Source organism: Cololabis saira, chromosome 11 (assembly GCF_033807715.1).
Source record: "Cololabis saira isolate AMF1-May2022 chromosome 11, fColSai1.1, whole genome shotgun sequence".
Lineage (NCBI taxonomy): Eukaryota > Metazoa > Chordata > Actinopteri > Beloniformes > Belonidae > Cololabis > Cololabis saira.
In genome coordinates, this window is record NC_084597.1 from 8,394,107 (window position 1) to 8,414,859 (window position 20,753).

At 36.1% G+C, this 20,753-nt stretch overlaps 1 protein-coding gene across 1 annotated transcript in view; it reads left to right on the forward strand.

The window, feature by feature from the left end:
* ctif (CBP80/20-dependent translation initiation factor) overlaps positions 1-20,753 on the forward strand; it is a 112,756-nt gene that overhangs the window by 18,420 nt on the left and 73,583 nt on the right. Inside the window, exons 2-5 of the mRNA XM_061733656.1 lie at positions 8,769-9,007; positions 11,470-11,541; positions 15,602-15,724; positions 17,213-17,286. Of these exons, the coding sequence (XP_061589640.1) occupies positions 8,831-9,007; positions 11,470-11,541; positions 15,602-15,724; positions 17,213-17,286 (446 nt within the window). The 5' untranslated portion in view covers positions 8,769-8,830. The remainder of the gene's footprint in view (positions 1-8,768; positions 9,008-11,469; positions 11,542-15,601; positions 15,725-17,212; positions 17,287-20,753) is intronic.

The window sequence follows — 20,753 nt, forward strand, 5'->3', positions numbered from 1 at the left end:
TACAAAATTAATTTGCAAGTAAAGTAAACTTAATTCTTGCAAGTAAAGTAAACTAATTTTGTAATTTTGTAAATAAAGTAAACTTAACACAATTAATTTGACCGTACTTGCAAAATGTATTTACATACATAAAATTGAGCAGTTTATACAAAGACTAGTCTTTCTTGATCTACATAATAATCTCATGCAAAAAGTTGACAGTTTTTTTTTAAGTAGATCAAGCACAATATTTGTATCAGTGTAGTTACAGGGATATATATCTATCTACAAGTTCTGGCTGAGGCGGAATGGGTAATAAATCAAGCAAGAGTATCTGGTATGTGGGGGGTCAGAGAGGTAGATTGTGTGTGGGGAGGAGAAGGATGGCTTTGTGGACGAAGCCTAACTCCGAGTTGTGCAGCGACACTGTCGTCCAGAGGACATGTGAGGGTCTTTGGTGACATTTACTGCCAAGCAGGGGCTGAGCAGGGGTCCCAGCCCAGGGGGGGCGGAGCATTCTTGATGGACCCTTGTGGCCTAAACATCTCCGTTAAAACATAATCGCTAAAAAAAAAAAATGCCACAGATCAGCCCCTCAACACACAACCACAGCAGGTGCACACGGTCAGAACCATTCACATGAGGTTTCAGCACCATGGATTTTGCCTGTCATTATGTCAAACCTAATTATAAGCAGAGGTGTCTTCAGTATTCACATTCATTACTCAGGTAGAAGTATAGATACTAGAGTTTAAAAATACTCCTGTAGAAGTTGAAGTATCAACTCAAGTTTTTTACTCAAGTAAAAGTATAAAAGTACTGGTTTCAAAACTGCTTAAAGTATAAAAGTAAAAGTAATGTAAGGGGGAAAAAAGCCATTAAGGACAAAAGCCATTGAAAATGAATGTATCTTAGTATAATGCAAATATATTAAAGAACCATATATGTGTACTATTGAGCATTAACATGTGTTTCAGAGAGCAGGAGATATGATGACTACTTGCCTATAAGTATTGTAATGGTGCAAAAAGTCAAACTTCATGTTCATGTTATCATTTATCCTAACCTTTATTGGAATGTACATCCAAGTTTAGTTGCAGGAATCTGAGGGAACAGATGTAAGAACAAAACTGGACAAGAACATCTGAAACAACCACAACCAAATTCACTCTATCCGGATGGAGCAATTTAACTGGATAGTTTTTTTTAAAGGCCGAAATGAAATAGAGTAACGAGGCTGTTTTTAAAATGTAAGGAGTAAAAAGTACAGATAATTGCGTGAAAATGTGAGGAGTAAAAGTAAAAAGTCGTCTGAAAAATAATTACTCCAGAGATGTATAGATAACCAAAATTTCTATTTAAGTAAGGTAACGAAGTATTTGTACTTTGTTACTTGACACCTCTGATTATAAGCCTAATTCAGACTTTAAGATATAGATATCAACCTGGAGATAAAAAACCAAATGACATCCAATGATGTCGAATTCAAGGCGAGTAGATCAATTCAGACACACGTGTTCAACCTACACGACAACAGTTTACAATGTGCGGAGACATGTATTTAACACAATGACCGAGCGACAGGCTCTGCGTTGGTGTAACGCGGAACCATAAATCAGCCTTTATTGAGAAGGAGATGATGCTCTCAATAAAACTTCAGTAAAAAGTCTGTGGAAAGTTTTTGCTGAAAATTATAGACCTAAAATGTTCTACTCCTGTATCACGTAGGGCTTACATGGGCACGTGACGTTGCTGCTTTAAATGTAAATACATTGTGCGAAGCTTGACAGAATGTTTGAACATGAACATTGAAAGCTGTTGTTTTTTATTTTTCTGGTCGTCAGAATACTGCTACTACCTGTTTACTTTCAAACTAGAGATGCAACGTTAGATTAAGCCTTTTTCCGTTCTACATTTGGACAGAGGCTAAATACTTCATACTTACCGTTAGTTACATTTGAAAACCGTTTGGTTTTTGTGCTTTCATTTATGTTAAGTGTGAATCAGTGTCAATTCAGTTAAACAGAAGAAGTGTTTTTCTCTGGTAAGTGTTTAAATAATTTATATATCTTGTGAAGCAACATTTATTTCCATGAAAAGTTTTTGACGTAGCTATGACTTTGTGTCGGATGTGTTTATTTTAATACCTGTTAACATAAATGTTTTTTTTTTTCATGAGGCTGTAACGATCAATTTTCCTGTCAGCATGTGTATGTGCAACTTTTGTTACAAGAATTAATGCAGTGTCCTCAAATACGGAACAGTTAAACAGTAAAGTTGCTAAACATTTATTACAGGTGTCAATGCTTTAAATGTGGCTTGATTGTAGTACTGAAGGATCTAGGTGAACATTTCACTCTCATAATATACCAAAAACGTTTCTACATTTGTTGAGAAATAGTCATTATTTTGGATTTTAAATTTGAAAAAACACCACATTGAACTGTTGGATGGGGCTCAGTTTGTAAAGCGCTGACAAGATTTTATAACGTTTAACTTCAAAAGATGTTTATAAAAAACAGGAATTTTTGAAAGTCATTTTTTTTGCAGATTCACAACAATATTTGTTTACTTAGAAATATATTAAATAGTTGAATTTGATTACTAAATGTTAAACATAAACGCTAAATTTTAAATCTTAGTACTAAATCTAAATGTTTGGGTCGAAACTAAACAGATTGTTGCCTAGTTACAAGTAGGCCTATATATATATATATATATATATATATATATATATATATATATATATGGTAGGTCCATTTGTTAATTTTCCCTGTAAGTTGGTTTCAATTTGTTTTTTGATCTGGTTACTAAATTCAGGGTGAATTTGCATATAGGCTAAATATTAAGTTCCACCTAAAACATTTATATTTAAAGTTAAGATTCATATTTACATTTAACATTAAGTTGCAAAATTTAGACTACTATTTACATTTAACTATTTAGTTTATTTCTAGATTAACAAATATTGTTGGAAATGTGCTAAAAAGGGGCTTTCAAAATATGAATAGAACTTTTTTAAGCAGTATTGAGAGCTAATTGTGAAAAAATGTTGTGATTTTCAGCGTGACCCTCTTTGATATATATATATATATATATATATATATATATATATATATATATATATATAATTTACAAGTTATAGCTGAGGTGGAATGGGTAATAAATAATGGGTGCAAATGTAGTAAACAGCAGGCTGGAATACAGCCACCACCATTACGCCGCTGTCAACTTGGAGTTTAATTTAAATGACTTTTTATGAACGCATCTGTGTTGGAATTACTCTAACTCAGCTCCATTTTACTCTCAGTCAGCATTAATAAGGATTTAATCTCTGACTTTTAACAGAATATGGAATTATTAAGAAGAATGTATGACAAAGGAGCAATATTTTATGACATGTGATGATGAGAAAGGGTTCAAATCTTTCCAGTCTCATTATTTGCTGAGCAAATAACCAGAATTTGCAAAATAATGATAATTTCCTTCCTTGTTTGCCTCATTTTAGCTTTTTTAGAAGACTGTAGGTGGTTTTACCAGAATATTGCAGCAGCTTTTAAATGTCAGCATCCAGAAATGGCATGGTTTTATTTTGATAAATGTGCTATTAAATGTGCTACAGCGTTAAGACACAGTTATACTTACAAATAATGCATCAAATACTTAGTATTGTTTTAACATGAAGTCAAACTAAAGTATAAATAAATATATAATCTGAGTCTGTTACTGTATTTATTATTAAATATTAATAACTGCCCAGCCAAAGATGACTGATTAAGCCAATTATTTTAAAAAGAGAAAGAAAAATGGCTTCTCTTTTTTCCGCTCCAAGAGGCAGGGGGTCTCTGATTGGCAGACTCAGATCAGCTTAAATAATCTACATAAATAAGGCAAACACGGTGGTTTTCATTATTAACTGAAGCAAACTGCTTAGTTGTGAAGTCACACATCCACACACGGGCGGATATTGAATACTTTGGCAACGTTTCAGCTGTGAACTGGGCTGCCAACATTGTTTCATTGTGCAGTTTATACTCACGGTAAACACGTCCTGCCAGCACAGCGCTCATGTGCACTTTTATGGGAGGGACAGAGTTTGTCTGGCTGTCAAACATCGTCGTAGCAGTTTAGTCTTTAATCCCGACTCTCTGCAGTAAAAGTCTATAAAAACACCTGGTAGAAAATGAGTCCGATGGCAGGTCAATGGTGCTCTAGGATCCTAAGATAAATTCAAGTTGCCCAACTCTAGTAAGTATATTATAACTTTCAATCCACAGGGAAGTTAACTGATTCCCTACTATAGTATCTAGCCCAGGACTCGGCAACCCACGGCTCCAGAGCTGCATGCGGCTCTTTAGCGCCGCCCTAGTGGCTCCTGGAGCTTTTTCAAAAATGTTTGACCTTTTTTTCCTTTTTTTTTCTTCTTTTTTTCCTTTTTTTTCTCTTTTTTTCTTTTTGCCTTTCCTTTTTAATCTCAACATTTTGACTTTTTTCTCAAAATTTTGACTTTTTTCTAGACATTTCGACTTTTTTCTCAGACTTTTTTCTCGACATTTCAACTTTTTTCACGAAATTTTGACTTTTTTCTCGACATTTTGACTTTTTTCACGAAATTTTGACTTTTTTCTCAACATTTTGACTTTTTTCTCAAGATTGTACTTCAACATTAATCTCGACATTTTGACTTTTTTCTCGACATTTTGACTTTTTTCTCGACATTTCGACTTTTCTTGACATTTCGACTTTTTTCTCGAAATTTTGACTTTTTTTCTTGACATTTTGAGTTTTTTCTCGAGATTTTGACTTTTTTCTCAACATTTCGACTTTTTTCTTGACATTTTGAGTTTTTTCTCAAGATTGTACTTCAACATTAATCTCAACATTTTGACTTTTTTCTCGAAATTTCGACTTTTTTCTCAAAGTTTTGACTTTTTTCTCGACATTTCGACTTTTTTCTCAACATTTTGACTTTTTTCTCAAAGTGCATAATGAAAAAAAAAATCTTCCCCCAGTTATAACTAATATAGATACATACAGCATGTGTTGCCTTCATTCTAAGGCTTATACAAGACTTTTCATTTTTTTCCAGACATATTTGTTTTTTGTGTTTTTGGTCCAATATGGCTCTTTCAACATTTTGGGTTGCCGACCCCTGATCTAGCCCTTCCAACATCTATGAAGATGCATTTTACACCCAAAGCAAAACCGTTAGATATCTAGAATAGTTAGATACCTGGTTATCGGGCCGCACACCGAGGTGTCAGTTTGAGGTCGATGTAGAGTAAGAGCAGTACTTTTCCAGACTGTCTGGGACTGGTACTCAAATTCTCAGTTTCCATAGGGTTTAAAAACAAAAAGAAATCAATCTTCAAGGCCTTTGATCTGAGTGCTGAAACCTCCTTTGTCTTTAATAGTATCTACAAATCACCACGCTAATCAAAGCCACGGTGTGAATGTATGGACAGATTACACTCTACTGTTGACATGAATGGATTATAGTTGTGACACTCGGTCGGAGTCCAGATTAATGTAGGACGTGATGACCTGCAGTACAGTTTAACCAGATTAATACACGAGTCCTAAATATACATAAAGAAAAGCAGCAGCGCTGTGATTAGTGGGAAGGTCCTGGTGGGTTAAAAGCACCTTGAGGAGCAGATGGGTTCAAGTTACAACTCGACCTGGGTGTTGCCCTGCGGCTGAACCTCAGGCCTGTCTTATACTCTTTGCAGTACGAATGAAGTAAAACAATAGATAAAGATTAAATAAAGAACATGTGAACTCAGTGAAAAAGGGCTTCTGTTTGAAAAGTTACGACTACACACTAGGGATGGGCGGTATGGACTAAAAAATGTATCACGATAATTTCTGGCATTTATCCTGATAATGATAAAAATGACGATAAAAAAAATACCAATTCAACTCCACCTTTTCTACTATAAATCTATCTCGCTCTCACATGTTTATACAAAAACGTCATCAACAGGAATTTATCCTTTTTTCTTTCTTTCTTTCTGGCTCCTTTCTTTCTTTCTTTCTTTCTTTCTTTCTTTCTTTCTTTCTTTCTTTCTTTCTTTCTTTCTTTCTTTCTTTCTTTCTTTCTTTCTTTCTTTCTTTCTTTCTTTCTTTCTTTCTTTCTTTCTTTCTTTCTTTCTTTCTTTCAGGCTCATTTCCTTCCTTCCTTCCTTCCTTCTTTTTTTCCTTCCTTCTTTTTTCCCTTCCTTCCTTCCTTCCTTCCTTCCTTCCTTCCTTCCTTCCTTCCTTCCTTCCTTCTTTTTTCCCTTCCTTCTTCCCTTCCTTCCTTCCTTCTTTTTTCCCTTCCTTCCTTCCTTCCTTCTTCCCTTCCTTCCTTCCTTCCTTCCTTCCTTCCTTCCTTCCTTCCTTCCTTCCTTCCTTCCTTCCTTCCTTCCTTCCTTCCTTCCTTCCTTCCTTCCTTCTTTTTTCCCTTCCTTCCTTCCTTCTTTTTTCCCTTCCTTCCTTCCTTCTTTTTTCCCTTCCTTCCTTCCTTCCTTCCTTCCTTCCTTCCTTCCTTCCTTCCTTCCTTCCTTCCTTCCTTCCTTCCTTCCTTCCTTCCTTCCTTCCTTCCTTCCTTCTTTTTTCCCTTCCTTCTTTCCTTCTTTTTTCCCTTCCTTCCTTCTTTTTTCCCTTCCTTCCTTCTTCCCTTCCTTCCTTCCTTCCTTCCTTCTTTTTTCCCTTCCTTCCTTCTTCCCTTCCTTCCTTCCTTCCTTCCTTCCTTCCTTCCTTCCTTCCTTCCTTCCTTCCTTCCTTCCTTCCTTCCTTCCTTCCTTCCCTCCTTTTTTCCCTTCCTTCCTTCCTTTTTTCCCTTCCTTCCTTCCTTCCTTCCTTCCTTCCTTCCTTCCTTCCTTCCTTCCTTCCTTCCTTCCTTCCTTCCTTCCTTCCTTCCTTCCTTCCTTCCTTTTTTTCCCTTCCTTCCTTTTTTTCCTTCCTTCCTTCCTTCCTTCCTTCCTTCCTTCCTTCCTTCCTTCCTTCCTTCCTTCCTTCCTTCCTTCCTTCCTTCCTTCCTTCCTTCCTTCCTTCCTTCCTTCCTTCCTTCCTTCCTTCCTTCCTTCCTTCCTTCCTTCCTTCACGTATGTTGTGTGTGGATTTAACACAGAACCATAAATCAGTTTTACACAAAAACATCAACGGGAATTTATCGTTTTTACCGAGATGACAAATTCTTATCGTGAGAAATTTTTTTGACGGTATTTCGTGAACGGTAAAATATCGCCCATTCCTACTACACAGTTTGGTACCATTCGGTTTATAAAAGAATATGCTGCAGAGGTTTGAGGATATGCAGCCCGTCAGTAGATTGTCCTGCAGTCTGGACCAAAACAAAGGCTTTGGACCTTGTGTCGCTGACTTGTGTCGGCTGCATACGCACAGGGTTCCCCCAGTGAGTCCCCAGGGCTCAGCAGATAGCATTCTGCGTGCTCCAGCCATAAATCCTCTTTGCATGGCTGGTGATCAAGCCATGATGTAAAGGAGCTTAGTAATAGGCGGGCAGGCGGGAAGCTGCTTCCCCGTTGGCCGGGGGTCAGGTGATCTCACACACAGCTCTCTGACAGAGAGGGGAGGCACGGTAGAAGCAGAAAAACAAACCCGAGACATGGACACAAAGAGGCGTGTGAGCAATGACGCCAGAAATAGTTTGGAGAGGAAATATTTGCAGAGATGAGCCGGAGACTTTTCAAAAAGATGGATTTGATATAATCTGAGTGACAACCCGGCCCTGGCTCGATGAGGGCACTTTGCTGAAACACAAGAAATGCATATACGGATATTACTGACCATGGGGAGGACACGCGTCTTCTTTTAATGGTCTGACGTCAAGGGAGCACCAAGGTGCATATAAGGATGCAATCAGAGAGGGTCGTAGTTTGTAGTTTATCTGGTTTTATACTTAGTCATATGTGAATATCACATTGAACGTGTTTATAGCTATTTTTAGACGATTGCCAAAGTTTAATTTGTGTCTACTTGCTAGGGCTGGGCGATATATCGAGATTTTAATATATATCGATATATTTTCAAACGCGATATGGTACGAGACAATATCGTTTATATCGATTTAAAAAAAAAATAATAATAATATTTTTTTTTTATGATTTTGATATAGCTTATTTTGTGACAAATTGAGTTGAATGTTTTATCTGGGATTTGCACAAATGTTTTGTGATTTGCACAACTGTCAACCTCAGTGGAAAAGTCTGCCTGTTACTGTCTAAATTGTATTAATTGCACAGTGTATTTTAATTTAATTGTTATGCAGGAAAGGGATATTTGTTTGATTTCTATTCAAGAAGCATTTTTATTCTATATATGCAGGCAGTTTATTTTTATTTCATTTGTTTTATACATTTTGATATTGTGCAGACCTCTGTTAATAAAGGAACCTGTGTGACATTTGGCACGAGGCTTTGTATTAAAACTGACTGTTTTTTTTAAGGGTTTGCCTCAGAAAAAAATGAAGCTAACAGAGATGCTATGCTATAATGCTTTGGGGGAAACCCCAATTATGGCACAGAAAAAATATCGATATATATCGAGTATCGCCATTCAGCTAGAAAATATGGAGATATGACTTTTGGTCCATATCGCCCAGCCCTAATAGTGACATGTAAATAGTATTAATCATCTTCTGCTCTTGTCTTGGGTTTGCAGTCATTATTGCAAGTCATTATCTTTCGTGACATCCCATCAAAGCTGAAAATATGTAAATGTCTTCATCGTGCTGAATTTTTCCCTAACCTCATCCTCCCCTCTCTATCCTCCTCTCGTCGCAGGTCACTTTCCTCCCTCCTCCCCCCTTCCTCCTCCCCCTCCTCCCATCTCAGCGACAGTTGCCATGGAGAACTCCTCGGTGGCGTCTGCATCGTCTGAGGCAGGAAGCACGCGCTCGCAGGAGATAGAAGAGCTGGAGCGCTTCATCGACAGCTACGTGTTGGAGTACCAGGTTCAGGGGATTCTGGGAGACAAGGCAGATGGAGAGTTGGACTTGGACAACGGTGGCAAGGTGCCCGAGGTTGGAGCTTCATTACTTATATTAATTCACCTCATATCTGTTCTCTCTGTTCGGCTTACCTGTTTAGAACAAGCTAAAGGGCTATAGTTCGTTTCAGGGGCGTCAATTGGGTATGAAGGTACGGCAGCCGCCACACCTTTGCTTCAAGGGAAAATGTAAATGTTTGTTTTTTAAATACATTTAATGTTTTAAATACATCATTTTGTATTGATTATTCTATTATTTAATAATATAAAATAACTAAAAAATGCAAATCAGAACAACATGATCGATTTCACTAGTTATTACACTGCAAAAACTCAAATTCTTAAGAATATTTGTCTTATTTCTAGTTAAACTGTCTCATTTTTAGTCAAAAAAATCTCATTACATTTAAGACAAGACTCAAAAACTCTAAAAAAACAACAATTTTCACCCGTTTCAAGTAGATTTTCCATTAAAATAAGTAGAACATTTTTTTTTTTGCTTGTAATGAGAAGATAAATCTTGTCCCACTGGCAGATTTTTCTACTTATTTCAATTGAAAATTTACTTGAAACAGGTGAAAATGGTCAAATAAGTTATTTTTCTGGCAATGACTCTTGTTTTAAGTGTAATGAGACTAAAAATGACTAGACATTTTAACTAGAAATAAGAAAAATATTCCTGGTAAGATTTTGAGTTTTTGCAGTGAGCGAGACTGCATTTGAAAAAGTTCCAGTTTTCTTGACCACACAGATAAGCTACATAGACTTCTGTGATGAGTATTTGCTGGACGTGTTGATTGATACTCTAGTTAAGTTCTGTGACTCGTAACCTTGCCATACCTTAGCTTCCACTGAATTGACGCCACGGGTTTGTTTCAAATCAGTCACTTGTGTGAAATGTGTATTGAGTTTGAATTAGTTTGTAATATAGTGCAAGTTCACATCATTATTCATTTCACTATATTTATTTCATTTTCATTTCATTTCATTTATTCCATTCATGGTATATCTTCTTAATGATGTTGTACAAAATTCCATGAAGTACACATTATCACCATGAAAGAAAAGGAGCAGGAAGAAGAAAACTTATGATACCTGCCCCTCTCTCTTAATACAATTACGTTGACTTACTGCACACCAATCTATCTATACTAGGCATGGGACGATATGAAAATTTCATATCACGATATTAGTGGACAAAAATATCACGATTACGATATTATCACGATATTAGCGTGTCGCTTATAAAATTCTTAAAATGCAAGGAAAAACACTAACCGTGGATCCACTGGTTCCTTCAGAACATTTATTCTCAAATCATTCTCAACACAGTGACACTTGAGGTAGAGAACAAATAGTGTACTGTAAATGTTATGCATTACAAAGTGTAAACTATAGTACCGGTACCGGTACTTATTTGAACTTTCTTTTTTTTATAAGAAAATACTTCCCTGAGAGTCGAAAGAAATAAGTGACAAATAGAAATAAAGTGACAAAGTAGAGCCAAATGCACACTGATTGTATTACTCAGTGGCTGGCTGCCTGCTACTTAGTACGGCTCTCTGGAAAAATAATAAAATAAAGGCACTGCTCTGTAGTATACAAAACAAAAGCTGCATGGCCAACACAAAGATTGAGTGAAAATAAAGTGCCACAGTAGTCAAATGCACACGGATTGTACTACTCTCTGAAAAAATATTAAATAAATAATAATAATAAATAATATTAATAAAATACATGAAAAAAATAACACTGGCTTCTACCTGGCTGGTAGCCTTGTGTGACAAAAAAAAAATTGGCGATAATTACAGTACCCCACGATAACGTTATCGTGGCCGTTTTTTATCGCGATATACAATAATATCGTATATCGCCCCATGCCTAATCTATACACATATTTATAACAAGAAAACAAACAAAAATACCACTCTTCTATCTATTTTTTTTCTCTTTCTCCTTCTTCTTTTTTGTAGGCACTTATCTTTTCTTTTTTAAACATTTTCTTAAGCTGATACAAACTTGTGCAACTTTTCAGTTCCTTGCTTTGTCCATGCCATAATTTTACACCTGTGACAGAAATACACATTTGTTTTATGTTTAGCCTTGCGAAAGTATGTTTGAAATCAAGTTTAAGTCTGATTCACAGATAAAATAGACTCATTTCAATCCAGTTAAACGTAATACAGTCACATTTATTGTCATCAGTAAATCATAGGCTCCTGATTATTAAAGTGCCTACTTGTCTTTGACATTATGCTGATTTGTATCTTATTTGTGTAATACATCAATGTCGTTCATTTTGCAATCACATGCTGGGCCATGAATGTGAAGAATTTTTTGAGTGGCCTGCAAGACTAAAACAAAACTTAGAAACATTAAGTTGTCCTTCAATATAATTTTCAATAGCTCAGACAATATTATAAGTCAGTCACAGAAAAAGAGAGAAACCTTCAGAAATGATATGATGGCGTCTTTTCCTGTGTATTTCTCCCCCAGTGGACAGACGACTGCATCGAGAAGAGGGATGGTAGTTGGACGTCATCGCAGGGAAGAGGCTCGGGGAAACCTGTAAGTGTGTTTGTGTCAATCAGAGGTGTCAAAAGTATTCACATTCATTACTCAGGTAGAAGTATAGATACTAGAGTTTAAAAATACTCCTGTAGAAGTTGAAGTATCATCTCAAGTTTTTTACTCAAGTAAAAGTATAAAAGTACTGGTTTCAAAACTACTTAAAGTATAAAAGTAAAAGTAATGTAAGGGGGAAAAAAGCCATTAAGGACAAAGGCCATTGAAAATGAATGTATCTTAGTATAATATAAATATATTAAAGAAGCATATATGTGTACTATTGAGCATTAACATGTGTTTCAGAGAGCAGGAGATATGATGACTAGTTGCCTATAAGTATTGTAATGGTGCAAAAAGTCAAACTTCAGAGGCATGTTATCATTTATCCTAACCTTTATTGGAATGTACATCCAAGTTTAGTTGCAGGAATCTGAGGGAACGGATGTAAGAACAAAACTGGACAAGAACATCTGAAACAACCACAACCAAATTCACTCTATCCGGATGGAGCAATTTAACTGGATAGTTTTTATTTAAAGGCCGAAATGAAATAGAGTAACAAGGCTGTTTTTAAAATGTAAGGAGTAAAAAGTACAGATAATTGCGTGAAAATGTAAGGAGTAAAAGTAAAAAGTCGTCTGAAAAATAATTACTCCAGTGAAGTATAGATACCAAAATTTCTACTTACTGTAAGTAAGGTAACGAAGTATTTGTACTTCGTTATTTGACACCTCTGGTGTCAATTACAAATTTAACTCCTTCTATATGAGGCTTTAATAGATTAATATTTACAATAACAAACGGAGTAGTGACCAGTTTTTGTACTTCTGCTTTAAATTTGCAACATAGTTGCGTTACTACGACGCAGTTGCATCATAGGTCCATCATAGCTGGAGACTCTACATTGTAGCCTAACATGCACCACATGGACTGTGCATGGTTTAGATGCAGAAGCATCATCTGCACTTAAAGGGGAATTAATACATTTGAGCGTAGGGATGTTGCTAAGACCTTTAACAGTACAGGACTGTCTCAGAAAATTAGAATATTCCGATAAAGTCCTATATTTTCTGTAATGCAAAAATGTCATACATTCTGGATTCATTACAAATCAACTGAAATATTGCAAGCCTTTTATTATTTTAATATTGCTGATCATGGTTTACAGCTTAAGAAAACTCAAATATCCTATCTCAAAAAATTAGAATATTCTGGGAATCTTAATCTTAAACTGTAAACCATAATCACCAATATTAAAATAATAAAAGGCTTGCAATATTTCAGCTGATTTGTAATGAATCCAGAATGTATGACATTTTTGACATGTATTATTATTATTATTATTATTTTTGTTTTTTTTAATTGCATTACAGAAAATAAAGGACTTTATCACAATATTCTAATTTTCTGAGACAGTCCTGTATGTGCATTGGTTTAACTCTAAATTTGTTAGTATGGCTGAGTGTGTCTGCTATCATGGGCATGGAGGAATCTTTTGCTTTAATGAGCAGTAATTTGTGTGCAAAATAGTAATTATATGATAGATTGATCCATGTTTTTAGTCTTTATTCTGCTTTCGCCTCCACAGTCTTCTTCTCTCATAGACCTTCTGGTGACTAAAGAACCACCAGTGTGAGATTTGCTTGTGTGTGTTAAGGTTAGCTGTGATTTGAATTAGGGCTGGGCGATATGGACCAAAAGTCATATCTTGATATTTTCTAGCTGAATGGCGATACTCGATATATATCGATATTTTTTCTGTGCCATAATTGGGGTTTCTCCCAAAGCATTATAGCATAGCATCTCTGTTAGCTTCATTTTATTCTGAGGCAAACCCTTAAAAAAACAGTCAGTTTTAATACAAAGCCTTGTGTCAAATGTCACACAGGTTCCTTTATTAACAGAGGTCTGCACAATATCAAGATGTATAAAACAAATGAAATAAAAATAAACTGCCTGCATATATAGAATAAAAATGCTTCTTGAATGAAATAAAACAAATATCCCTTTCCTGCATAACAATTAAATTAAAATACACTGTGCAATTAATACAATGTAGACAGTAACGGGCACTGAGGTTGAAAGTTGTGCAAATAACAAAACATTTGTGCAAATCTCAAATAAAACATTCAAGTCAATTTTTCACAAAATAAGCTATATCAAAATCATAAAAAAAAATATAAAAAAAAAATGTTTTAATAATCGATATAAACGATATTGTCTCGTACCATATAGCGTTTGAAAATATATCGATATATATTAAAATCTCGATATATCGCCCAGCCCTAACTTGAATGAGCTCAGTCTAGTCTCCTCCCGGGGCTGGTAGAGGGAGCAATGCCCAGGACTGACTTAGGTAGGAGCACTGGGGGATAAAAATGGGGGAAAATAAATAAAATATATATATATAAAAAAGAAGTTAGCAGTTAAAGTAAGTGTTTAAATGTGTTAACATCAGCCCAGAGTGTTTCACAGCTCATCAGCTCGCACATGCTTGCAGCAGAGGATGCTCTTGATGACTAACATGGGATGTGATGCTAGAGCTAGTAACTGAATAATGCTGAATGAATTATCAGTCAACTTGACTGCTAAATATCAGCGTTTGTTTAACTGCAAACTGTTTGTGGTGGTTGAGGGAATCGATTTAGGAGCAGCACGTGGGATTAACATTTTATGTAATATTTTGCAGCTGATCACCACTCTTGATCCAAGGATCATGTGCTGTCTTGTGGTATACAAAAAACAGTAGCCATAACAGTCTTGGGAGAAAGAAAAAAGAAGAGAAATAAAGTTAAACAAGTAGTAACAGAAATCAGCTTGGTAGGTATAGTAGCTTATTGAATCTGCTTAGCTACGCCGGTTCAGCATTGGTACACATATTTGGAGTGAACCATGTGCTGAATTGTATTAGTATTAGTTTTTTTACTCCCTGTATACACAGAAAATAAATATAAAAGTAAGATAAATTGAGCCATAGCCTCTCCTGACAAAATCAGTGGCTGGATAACAATAGAGATAAGTGATATTTGTTCATGGGCATAGTTTTATTTAGACCAGGGGTGTCAAACTCATTTTGCTTGGCGGGCCGGATTTGACCAATTTTTTTCTCGCGGGCCGCACGCTCAAAATAACAAAAACGGTGAGAAATGTTTTTTTTTCTAATTCTTTTTTTTTTACTATTGTTATCTAATCCAATATCAGTTTAGTTAATTTTAAAGGAAATATGCACTTTGTTTACACTCTAATTATGTAAAATATATTTCTTCAGGATCTTTTCTTGAAATTTCTCGTTTCTTTTCCAATTATGTAAGATACTTTTAATATAATTTTACAAAGATAAACAGAAACATGTTTTTTTATATTTAACTTTTTTATAGGAAATTTAATTAAAAGCAAAATCTTTCTTATTACATCCGAGAGTGTTTCTTTGCGATTTAGAGATTTTTCCAGTATAATTAAGTGTATTTATTTTTAAAAATTGGTGCGGATATTTACGCCAGTGAGCCGAAAAAGTCAGCACTTCTTTTTTAACTGTTTTACTTTGTCACTATCCTCGTATTCAAAACTGAAGTTCTCTGAATAAATATCTTCTATCATCTTTTTTAGCGTTTATCTTTCCTGCGAAAATATATAATGGTAGTCAGTTAATAAAAATAAACGACTATCTAAAAAGAAATAAAATCGGCAAATGCATTCTAGAAAACAAAAAAAATGTCAAACTGCTCTATTTGTGGAATAACGATGGATTTGTAGAAGAAATATATTATCGGATATGCTGCGATTCAAGGCAATTATTTATGCCTTCCTTTTTATTGTAAATTAACATTTCGTTTTTTTTGCCTTGGAAACTTCTCGCGGGCCGCATGAAAACCTCTCTGGCCGTATATTTGACACCCCTGATTTAGACCATCCGATTTATCTAAAACTAATTAAAGATCAACAAAGTTTTCTTTCATAAATCTTTTATTTTCTTAAAACGTAACTATGAGCTCCTTTGTTTTACTCATGCGTCCCGTGTATGACTAATACGCTTGAATGTTTTTCTTTCCTGCTCTTGCAGGATGAGTGGGAACACAGCAGTAATGGCAGCACGGGTTCAAGGCCCAGTTCAGGCTCCAGACCTGGATCTGGGTCTCGCTCTGGCAGCAGAGGACGGAACAACCAGTTCAAGGGTCCGGCCAAGGTACAAAAACATCTGTGTGAGCTTTTTATTGCTGTTTCATGTGTCGGTTTAGACTTGTTTTCTCCAGTAGTCGCAGCTGAACAGAAAAAGAGAAACTAATTCACAAAGCAAAGCTTCTGAAGGGGCGTTGTCAAGTATTAAAAAGATAAAGTCTTAGCGATGTTATCAGGTTCCTCTGATGGCAACTGGATGTTTCATGTCAAGACGTTTTTAAAACATACAGTATTTGTTGCAAACTGACCATGTGGCATTTACTGACAGACCTTTCAGAAGCTTGATTGCCTGTAAAAACACTTTTCTAAGAAAGCAAAAAAAAGACTTGTTTGGAGAAAATTAGGAGATGTTTTTTAAATTTTTTGCTAGTTTTAAGAATCCTAGCCAAGACATTATTTCTTACGACGGAGTGTTAGGGCCAAACTAAGACAAAAAATAATTGGAAATTACGAGAATAAAGTCATAATGTTGCGAGAATAAAGTTGTAATAGAATAAAGTCGTAATATTATGAGAATAAAGTCGTAATATTATATTACGAGAATAAAGTTGTAATATTATATTACGAGAATAAAGTCGTTATATTATATTACGAGAATAAAGTCGTAATATTATGAGAATAAAGTCATAATGTTGCGAGAATAAAGTCGCAATAGAATAAAGTCGTAATATTAGGAGAATAAAGTCGTAAAATTACGAGAATAAAGTCATAATGTTGCGAGAATAAAGTTGCAATAGAATAAAGTCGTAATATTACGAGAATAAAGTCGTAATATTACGAGAATAAAGTCGTAATATTACGAGAATAAAGTCATAATATATCGAGAATAAAGTCGTAACATTACGAGAATAAAGTCATAATATAATGAGAATAAAGTCGTAAAATTACGAGAATAAAGTCGTAATATTACGAGAATAAAGTCGTAATATTACGAGAATAAAGTCGTAATATTATGAGAATAAAGTCGTAATATTATGAGAATATATTTATGAGAACTGTAACAGGAAGAGCATCTTCTCCCTGTGTTAAAATGAGGAATATTGAGCATCTTGTGAAGTTATACTTATATATTTATAATAATATATTTAATATTACAACTTTATTCTCGTAATTTTACGACTTTATTCTCATATTATTATGACTTTATTCTCGTAATTTCCTTTTTTTTTTGTCTTAGTTTGGCCCTAATACTCCGTCGTAATTTCTTACCCCATAGCTTAAGATATTTCTGCTCAAAATAAGTTAAGTTTGACTAGATTTATGGAACATTGGTGTTATTTCTAGAGGTTGTTTTTGCAGTGTGGGAACTGTAGGATCCAGCGTGTTTGGACCTTGACTGGATCTCAGTCTTTTTGTGTCTAATTCTGTGATTTGCTTTCTGGATGTGCAGTAGGAAGACAGAATGATATGTGAAAGCTGACTAACTTGGGTATGTGACTGTTTGAAAGCTGCAGTGCTGAAAATGTGCATGTTGCTTTCTTTTTGTGCTGCCCAGAATGGGAACAAAGATGGCTCCTTTGACATCCTGGGAACAGACATATGGGCTGCTAACACGATGGACTCGCATGGGTAGGTACCTAACTGACTCACACAGTTCCTACTTTGCAGCTGTCTGCAGACTCAGGGATTCAAACCGTTTCCACAGGATCGTGTGTTGAATGCTAACGCAACCTCAGAGCTGTTTGTCTGCTGCTTTCATATTTTAGAATGAGCTGTAATCGAGCACAGTTACAGTTCTTGCTGTTTTTGATTCCCTCAAAATTGGACTTTGCTTGTCTTATCATTAGGGATGGAATATATATAATATATATATATATATATAGATGGAATATAATATGGAATAAAAAATGTATCACGATAATTTCTGGCATTTATCCCGATAACGATAAAAATGACGATAAAAAAATACCAATTCAACTCCATCTTTGTAACTATAAATGTTTGTTACACAAAAACGTCATCAACGGGAATTTATCCTTCTTTCTTTCTTTCTTTCTTTCTTTCTTTCTTTCTTTCTTTCTTTCTTTCTTTCTTTCTTTCTTTCTTTCTTTCTTTCTTTCTTTCTTTCTTTCTTTCTTTCTTTCTTTCTTTCTTTCTTTCTTTCTTTCTTTCTTTCTTTCTTTCTTTCAGGCTCATTTCCTTCCTTCCTTCCTTCCTTCCTTCTTCCCTTCCTTCCTTCCTTCCTTCCTACTGCTCTCTCCTTCCTTCTTCCCTTCCTTCCTTCTTCCCTTCCTTCCTTCTTCCCTTCCTTCCTTCCTTCCTTCCTTCCTTCCTTCCTTCCTTCCTTCCTTCCTTCCTTCCTTCCTCCTTTCCTTGTTTTCTCCCTTCCTTCTCCCCTTTCCTTCTTTCCTTCCTTCCTTCCTTCCTTCCTTCTTTTTTCCCTTCCTTCCTTCTTTCCTCCTGCTCTCTCCTTCCTTCCTTCCTTCCTTCCTTCCTTCCTTCCTTCCTTCCTTCCTTCCTTCCTTCTTCCCTTCCTCTTTTCTCCCTTCCTTCCTTCCTTCCTTCCTTCCTTCTTTCCTACTGCTCTCTCCTTCCTTCTTCCCTTCCTCTTTCCTTCCTTCCTTCCTTCCTTCCTTCCTTCCTTCCTTCCTTCCTTCCTTCCTTCCTTCCTTCCTTCCTTCCTTCCTTCCTTCCTTCCTTCCTCCTTTCCTTGTTTTCTCCCTTCCTCCTTTCCTTGTTTTCTCCCTTCCTTCTCCCCTTTCCTTCCTTCCTTCCTTCCTTCCTTCCTTCCTTCCTTCCTTCCTTCCTTCCTTCCTTCCTTCCTTCCTTCCTTCCTTCCTTCCTTCCTTCCTTCCTTCCTTCCTTCCTTCTTCCCTTCCTCTTTTCTCCCTTCTTCCCTTCCTCTTTTCTCCCTTCCTTCCTTCCTTCCTTCCTTCCTTCCTTCCTTCCTTCCTTCCTTCCTTCCTTCCTTCCTTCCTTCTTTCCTACTGCTCTCTCCTTCCTTCTTCCCTTCCTCTTTCCTTCCTTCCTTCCTTCCTTCCTTCCTTCCTTCCTTCCTTCCTTCCTTCCTTCCTTCCTTCCTTCCTCCTTTCCTTGTTTTCTCCCTTCCTTCTCCCCTTTCCTTCCTTCCTTCCTTCCTTCCTTCCTTCCTTCCTTCCTTCCTTCCTTCCTTCCTTCCTTCCTTCCTTCCTTCCTTCCTTCCTTCCTTCCTTCCTTCCTTCCTTCCTTCCTTCCTTCACGTACATTGTGCGTGGATTTAACGCAGAACCATAAATCAGCTTTACACAAAAACGTCATCAAGGGGAATTTATCGTTTTTACCGCGAGGTATATCGTGAATGGTAAAATATCGCCCATTCCTACTTATCATTGTATTTTGAGGTTTGATAGTGCCTTTGTCTTTAATTACAGTTCTCTAGAATAGCTTAGGACAATATTACCCAGCATTCATCCGTAACACTTTCCTCTAGACATGTTTCTGCACTTATTCTGTCTATGCAAAGGAACAAATGCTGAAAACAAATAGCCTGTTTGGTTGCACTTCCATTAAAAAACAAAAAACACCATTTTGGGGAAGGATAGATATTTGACTTCACTCTTCTGCAATGTTTATATCTCATTTAAAAGGAAGCTCATCTGCCTCTGCCGAGGGCTGATCTTGCTACTGTCTTCAGTACGTGATCTCTGCGAGTTTGATCTGAAAGAGAAGTGTGTGTGCGTGGGGTTGGGGGAACGGATGAAATAATAACCAAAACATTTAGGACAACGAAGGGAGGTCTGGTTGCCATGGCAACGTCTGCACAGCAGCTCTCTTTGCCCGAGTTCCAGCCACGCTGGCACATCTGAGCAGCTGGCGCAGTGGGAGGATCTGCCCTCACCCACACTCTGCTGGTTGTAATTTAGTCACTTTTGCACCCTTAATTAAAGCTGTGTCGCAAAGGTGGCGTTCCAAGCTTTCTACTCCATAGTAAAAAATAGTTTTTTCCTTTTTTTTCCTCATTTTTTTTCAGTAAATCAACAAGCTGCTATAACATAAACTCAGAGTGGTTTATTGCTGATACACAAGGATTGTGTGTGTGTGTGTGTGTGTGTGTGTGTGTGTGTGGTGTGTGGTGTGTGTGTGTGTGTGTGTGTGTGTGTGTGTGTGTGTGTGTGTGTGTGTGTGTGTGTGTGTGTGTGTGTGTGTGTGTGTGTGTGGTGTGTGTGTGTGTGTGTGTGTGTGTGTGTGTGTGTGTGTGTGTGTGTGTGTGTGTGTGTGTGTGTGTGTGTGTGTGTGTGTGTGTGTGTGTGTGTGTGTGTGTGTGTGTGTGTGTGTGTGTGTGTGTGAGGGCTGGGGATCGATTCAAATGTCAAGAATCGATTCGATTCCGATTCTTAAGATTCAGAATCGATTATCAAGATTCGATTCGATTCCCATATTGATTTGGGTTAGTGTTATTAAAACTGTTTTTTCAGCTGTTGCATGAATTATATGACTGTAGTTCTGCAACATATTAATACTAGTATTATATTGAGATTCAACAGCAAGTATTGCAGCTAATGATGCTGTAAGGACCAATCAGCTCCCAGAATGCTGATAGAACTGCTTTCAGAAACATCGTGGGTCAGAATCACCAAACAGATCCAGGGAGGAAACAGAGACGGATGAAATTGGTTTTATTTTTTCCCACATTCCGTTTTTATTTGTTCCATTTTCGGTCTATTTTGGTTTTTCATTTTTGAGCATTTGGTTTTTTAGCATTTTTTGCAAATGTAAACCCAAGACAGTATATAAAGTAATGAAATATAGACAATTTATGCAATTATAACCTAACACTTTAATGTTTTCATACCTTTAAACATATTTAAAGGCAAAAACATGGCACCAGTTATTCTCGTGTCCAACAAAACATTCCTTTTTTGGGGATAAACAAAAAAATAACCAAAAGTTGTAATGTAATGATGAAAAAAAACAAATACATAAATAAATAAAAGAAACCCCCCCCCCAAAAAAATAAATAAAAAAATAAATAAATAAATAAAAAAAATTCGATCTTTAGACATATGAATCGATTTTTAGGAATTAATATGAGAATCGATTTAGAATTGGGAAATCGA